Source organism: Aristolochia californica, unplaced genomic scaffold (genome assembly GCF_029961685.1).
Source record: "Aristolochia californica isolate CCGP_79_NKW_82.1479 unplaced genomic scaffold, dmAriCali1.0.hap1 SCAF_9, whole genome shotgun sequence".
Lineage (NCBI taxonomy): Eukaryota > Viridiplantae > Streptophyta > Magnoliopsida > Piperales > Aristolochiaceae > Aristolochia > Aristolochia californica.
In genome coordinates, this window is record NW_027182290.1 from 27,554,686 (window position 1) to 27,561,643 (window position 6,958).

The 6,958-nt window shown below is 38.1% G+C and overlaps 1 protein-coding gene across 1 annotated transcript; it reads left to right on the top strand.

Moving 5' to 3' along the window:
- The first annotated feature begins 892 nt into the window (after nt 1-892).
- Nucleotides 893-4,967, top strand: LOC137941110 (RNA-dependent RNA polymerase 6-like). Its single transcript, XM_068786375.1, has 2 exons — nt 893-3,619; nt 3,839-4,967. The coding sequence occupies exons 1-2, from the start codon at nt 893-895 to the stop codon at nt 4,706-4,708; spliced, it is 3,597 nt and encodes a 1,198-aa protein (XP_068642476.1). The 3' UTR covers nt 4,709-4,967.
- The last annotated feature ends 1,991 nt before the right edge of the window (nt 4,968-6,958 follow it).

Genomic DNA, 6,958 nt, shown 5'->3' on the forward strand with positions numbered 1-6,958 from the left:
TCTTCTAGTAGAGAGGGAACTTTTCTCCCTCAGACAAGTTTTGATCCTAAATTTTCACGATCGAGCTGCTTGGCTGTCTGTCTGCGTTGCTCATATTAATTCATAAGTGCAGACTGCGCCAGTTGGCTTGAGGGATTTTCCTGTACGTTCCTGACGCAGGTGATTAGGGTCCTCTATTTTAAGGAACGCAGGAGATTAGTGTTCTCTATTTTGGTTTCATCCTCAAATCGAATTGTAAGAAGTTAATAAAATGTTGCAATTTTGAGCTTAACGTAGCATTTCATCTTTTTCTTACTTTTATATTCTGTTACTGATATGTTTCCCTATTATTATTGATATTTCTTCAAAAAAAAATTTTGTTCGCTTCCCCGTTTTTTATGGATTACTTAATGGATTCTATTTTGCGTTTTCTTCATCGACAGTATGGCATCTTTTTATCTGCTCATACTTTACATTTTTACTTTCCGTGCCGTCCTCCTTATTGATTTATAGTTTCTTGAAGAAACGAACCAAAACTTGGGTTACTGAGAAGATCGTTTAGATGGTATCATTGATCTTGTTTAAAATTTAAATAACTTGGGCTATGAGAACATACGTTATGTTATCAGAGTTGTTAAAGATTCGAAGATCTAATTATTGATTTTATTAAACCGAAGCGAATGAATATTATATCTGATTTCATGTGTTACTTTTCTATTTCATCTGGTATAACTGGTTTTGTTTTTACGAAAATTCTGGTTCACTCTATCTTGCATACTTTTTTCAGTTTTAGATAAACTTTTCTTTCCTAATTTTGTTCTAAAGTCTGCCTCTTAAGCCAAATATTTGGTGGATTTGACAGAATTCAAGTTCAAATATTTAAAGAGAAATTTTCTTCGTTTGTTATAAAAGAATGGGGTCGGAGGAGAATTCAAGCGAGGCAAAAGCACCAGTTGTTACTCAAGCCAGTTTTGGTGGATTTGACCGAAGCATATCTGCAAAAGATCTATGTGACTTCTTAGAAAAAGAGGTTGGTATGATTTGGAGATGTAGATTGAAGAAATCATGGACCCCGCCAGAATCTTTTCCAAACTTTGAAGCTGACACATCTAAAGTCAAACCGATGAATGACTATCAGAAGGTTGAACCCCATGCATTTGTTCATTTTGTATCTCCTGAGACTGCAAACAAGGCCTATATTGATGCAGGCCGCTCTGCCCTTATGCTCAACGGCCGCCCACTTAAAGTCCGTTTGGGGATGGAGGGTTCCTTCGGTGTTAAACGGAGGATTGCCGATCCATACAAATTCTCCAATGTAACCTTTGAAATTGGAAGTATGTTTCAAGCCAATGAGTTTTGGGCTGCTTGGAAGGGGACTGATCTGGGAATAGACTTCCTTATTGACCCATTTGATGATACTTGTAAGATCTTGCTTACAAGGGAGACTGCCTTTTCTTTCAAGTCTAGACATGAGCAGGCCGTGATTAAATGCAATTTCAAGTTGGAGTTCATGGTGAGGGACATTCTCCGAATGAAGCATTACTCTGTGGGAAGTCAATTTGCACTGCTTCTAGAGTTCATGTCGTCTCCTTTTGTTTATTATCGTACATCAGATGATGATATATACGATACAGTTCCATTTAATCTGTTGGATGATGAAGATCCCTGGATCAGGACAACAGATTTCACCTCTAGTGGAGCAATTGGGAGGTGCAACACTTACAAGATCTCCTTTTCACCCCGCTTTGATGGTAAATTGAAGAATGCTATGGCTTACCTAAGACAGCGGAAAATTGCTGAAGATTGGCCTAATCTTCAGCTTGTTGCTCGGGATGAGGCTGAGTATGGTTGCCCTATGTCAAATGTTTTCTACCATGTCCCTTGCAAGGAAGGAATAAGCTTTGATGTTTTGTTCTTGGTTAATTGTTTGGTGCACAGTGGCATCATCAATCGGCATCAGCTCTCTGAAGCCTTTTTTGGGCTATTAAGAAATCACACACCAGAGCTGAATGTGGTGGCATTAAGGCAAATCTGCTCTTATAAACGTCCTATATTTGATGCTTGTAAAAGTTTGACAAGTATACAAGAGTGGCTGATAAAGAACCCTAAGCTTATCAAGACTTCTCAGATTCCTGATGGAAGTGTTGAGGTAAGGAGGTTGATTATAACACCCACAAAAGCATATTGTCTTCCTTCAGTGGTAGAGCTTTCAAATAGGGTTCTGCGGAGGTACAAAGATGTGGCAGATAGATTTTTAAGGGTCACATTTACAGATGAAGCCATGCAGAAAATGAATAATAATTCTCTTAACTTTTTTGTTGCTCCAATTGTTAGGGACATCACTTCGAATTTCTTCCTACAGAAAACAACAATATTTAGAAGGGTGAAGAGCATTTTGAGTGAAGGGTTTCCTTTATGTGGGCGGAAGTACTTCTTCCTGGCTTTTTCGTCAAATCAACTACGGGATCAGTCTGCTTGGTTTTTTGCAGATGACGATAAGACAAAAGTGTCTTCCATTTGGAGGTGGATGGGAAAGTTCACCGATAAGAACGTAGCAAAAAATGCTGCAAGGATGGGCCTTTGCTTCTCATCTACAATTGCCACTGTGAATGTTCCATCTGAGAGGGTGAACTCAATCCCTGATATTAAGAGAAATGGCTTTGTGTTTTCAGATGGCGTAGGAAAAATCTCAATGGATCTCGCTGTTGTAGTTGCAGAAAAATTGCAATTAATCCCTGATCCACCCTCTGCTTATCAGATCAGATATGCAGGCTATAAGGGTGTTATTGCATGTTGGCCAGGAAATAATGATGGATACCATCTCTCCTTGAGACCAAGCATGGACAAATTCCGTTCTAACCACAGAATGCTTGAAGTGGTCTCATGGTCTTACTTCCAGCCTGGGTTCTTAAACCGTCAAATTGTCACATTACTTTCAGCCTTGGGTGTCCCTGACGATGTTTTTGAGAAAATGCAGGATAGGATGCTTTTTAAGCTGAACAAGATTCTTGAGAATGCTGATGTAGCATACGAGGTTCTAACTACTTCATGTGCTCAGCATGGCAATAATGCAGCCATGATGTTAAGTGCTGGTTTCAGGCCTCAAACTGAGCCTTATCTCAGAGGTATGCTCTCTTGTCTGTGGTCTGCCCAGGTAGGGGACCTTTTACACAAGGCTAGGATCTTTGTACCATTGGGGAGATGGTTGCTAGGTTGCTTGGATGAACTTGGGGTACTTGAACACGGACAGTGCTTTGTCCAAGTATCCAACCCTTTACTAGAGAAGTCTTTCAATAAGCATGGTTCAAGATTTTCAGGTTTGAAAAATAATGCGAAAGTGATCATTGGGACTCTGGTAATAGCAAAGAATCCTTGTCTTCACCCAGGAGATATTCGGATTCTGGAAGCTGTTGACGCTCCTGGGTTGCATCATCTAGTTGACTGTTTGGTCTTCCCTCAGAAAGGTGATCGGCCTCATACAGATGAAGCATCTGGAAGTGACCTAGATGGGGACCTTTACTTTGTAACATGGGATGAAAACCTTATTCCTCCAGGCAAGAAGAGCTGGCCACCAATGGACTATTCCAGTGGGGAAGTCAAAGAATTGCGACGCCGTGTGAAGCCTCAGATGACACATCAGGTAAAAGAGCAATGAGTTGCTTCTTTTGTGCTGTTTCAAATTTCTTTTCTCTATGTAGTCTTGCACTTTTCAGACATAGAAACTGCATGAATAGTTAAGGGTGCTAAATTGATTATAAGTTTCTTGTCGTCTTTGAAACTAGGCGTGGGTGTATCCTTTATGTTGAATTTGATGGAAGAATTTGGCTCCCTTCTGACACACTTGCTATCTGCTTAACAGGACATGGTAAACTTTTTTCTCCAGTACATGGTAACTGACAGCATAGGTGTCATATCCAATGCCCACGTTGTGCATGCTGACCTAAGTGACTCTGGAGCCTTAGATGAGAAATGCCTCAAATTGGCAGAGCTGGCAGCTTGTGCAGTAGACTTTCCCAAAACTGGCAAGGTCATCAATATGCCTCAACATCTGAAACCCAAGGTGTATCCTGACTTCATGGAAAAGCATGAGTTCCAAAGCTACAGGTCCGACAAAGTCTTGGGAAGGCTCTATCGCAAAACTAAAGATGTATACAATGAAGATACCCCATTGATGGAACATAATTCTCCTTCGGACATATCTTATGATACAGATCTTCAGGTGCAAGGTTCTGAAGATTTTCTTTGGGATGCATGGGACAAGAAATGCTCTTATGATGGGGCACTAAATGCTCTTTTGGGACAGTACAAGGTAAATTATGAGGAGGAGGTTGTGACTGGTCACGTTTGGTCCATGCCCAAATACAGCAGCAGAAAGCAAGGGGATCTCAAGGAAAGGTTAAAACGTGCTTATACTGCGCTTCGTAAAGAGTCCAGGCACTATTTTGAGGCAATTGGACCTGGATATGACGAGCTCACTGAGGATGAGAGGAACGCCATTTTCGAACGGAAGGCTTCCGCATGGTACCAAGTGACCTATCACCCTGAATGGATAAAGAGATCCATTGATTCCAAAGTACCAGATGGAGACAATGTACCTGTCAGGCTTAGTTTTGCTTGGATTGCTGCTGATTACTTGGTCCGCATCAAGGTCAGAACTCTAGATTTGAAAAAGGTAGATAACTCAAGACCAATTAATGTACTTGCTAACTACATCTCAGAAAGGATATAATGAGTTTACTCATGATTCTTTCTACAAACTCAGCAAGGCCACTCTGCCAATTTATTATGTCCCCTCTTACTAGTAAATCGTCTGGGTTGCAATTGTTTGAGCAACAATAGGCAGGTTTTCTTTTTTAGGATAAAAATGGAGTATCTCATGTGGAGATAATATGTTTTTTATGTAAGTGGTGTGGACATAGTTATCTATTGTGTTATAATTATGAACTCGTTTGTCATTGTCTGACTTGAAGGGATTGATTGTGAGTGAATCTTCAGGTTATGGCATGTTGCAATGTTCTTTTTTATAAATATTTTCTCGAAAAATTAGAGTTTGATTCATAGTTATTTTATTAATAGTTTGATTAATATTTATTTTTATTAGTAGCTTAATTTTAGCTTAATCTAATAAATTAGATTTGGCCACACGTATCTAAAAAGCTACTAAAAAATTTTAAGACAAAAATACAATTTTATATGTCAATTGTTAAAATACGATTACTGTATTTGGTGGATTTTTAAAATATGATGGATACAATTGTTAAAATATGATTACCATATTTCTACGACTTGTTAAAAGCTACAAAACATTCATTATAGTTAAATCTTACGTGCATGCGGAAGCAATTAAATACAAAGTATACACAAGATTTTTAGGTGGTTTATAATCTTTTTATGGATTCTAATCCACCCCCAAAATATTTTAACACCTTATGAGTCTACTAAGTTTGGGTTGCCCTATAGTATTTACAATAGATCAACTCTAAGGCTAATTACAATGCTACCCACACTCGGATTTATGCTACTATATTGACTACAATAATACACCTTCACATAGATTTAAAATAGCTAACTAAGTTTTAGCCTAGACACAAAAAGGAATTTTGAATAGCTAACTAGATAATCTTTCATAGTTCCACAATTAGGATTTGCAGCACTAGTTCACTAGGCACACAAAGCCTCGACCCATAATGAGATTACCAATACCTCTTGCCTGCACAATAACTTGTGGCTTACAATAGTAGGAGAAAGGTTTCTTAGCCTTCTGTTGGTCTAAGTTCACCTCCATCTATATTTTGATGATAACAAAGTTTAACCATGTTTATACTATTTTGTATTCAAGCATTTTATATGCAACTCCTTCAAGAAACAAAGATTAAGGTCTACACAAAGAACAGACAGAGCTCAATGCAAGACCTTGAGCTCAACCGTATGTCAAGTCATCTTGAAGAAGCACCCACAAGTGAATAAATGAACATTTGAAGACTAGAGTTTAGGCTACATAGAAATATCTCAAAAACTTTAGTCATGTAAAGAAGACAATACAAAAGACTTCGAAGAGACTTCGAAGCTTTAGGCATTTTTCTCACAATCATGTTTAACCTATGCATTATGAAGCTTGCTTTAAACTTGCCAAACCCCTTAGCTACATCATCATCATGCTTAAAATCAAACTTTTGTAATCTAGCAAAAAGCATGATCGATCGATCAACATGGGCTTGATTGATCATACAAAATGCAGTTTGGTAAAAGTACATAAAGCATGAACGGATAACTGCCATTTTGAGCTTTAAAGCATTATTGATTATTACCCTGTTCTATGATCGATCATCTAGAACACTACCTAGCCAGCTCCATAAAGTATGATCAATCAAATTAACTGGATTGATCGGTCAATCGACCTTTTCCTACAAGGATAAATAACATTTGCTATTACTTTGTTAGTTATCTTTTGGTCATGCATAGAAACTAACTAATTACATATTCATCATTGAGAACCGTACGGATTTTTAATTGGTCACTGAGAATACTGTGCATCTGAAATGAACTCCATCTTTTTACAAGGGTGGTTGCGGTCACATTATATGTAGATATTTGTATCTACATTCAAGCTCAAGTCAAATTTGTATGCTTATTACATGATTATGCGCAGGGCTATAACATTTAATTTAAATTGATCTGGTTTATGTTTATTGCATACAAACCAAAAGGATTAAGAAATGACAACAATTGTAAGATGTATTCCTACAAAATTTTACAAGATAGTCACATCCCTAAAATTAAGTGAGGTTGTAATGCAAGCATTCCAGAAAATGCCATTTGGTTGTCTCCTCAAAATTGGTGATCATTCCACTTAAGAGGCTTTATTTGGTGAGTTGATTAAAAGGTTTCACTGCGAGCCAACTTCCTTCATGGTCACCAAACATAATATAAAATTCTTAGACCAAGAAGTCACCATGATGCTAGGGCTAAAGTTGCATGT

Coding starts and splice junctions, on each gene's coding strand:
- LOC137941110 (XM_068786375.1), top strand. CDS start 893: ATGGGGTCGGAGGAGAATTCAAGCGAGGCAAAAGCACCAGTTGTTACT. Junction 3,620..3,838: donor AGCCTCAGATGACACATCAG/GTAAAAGAGCAA, acceptor TCTGCTTAACAG/GACATGGTAAACTTTTTTCT.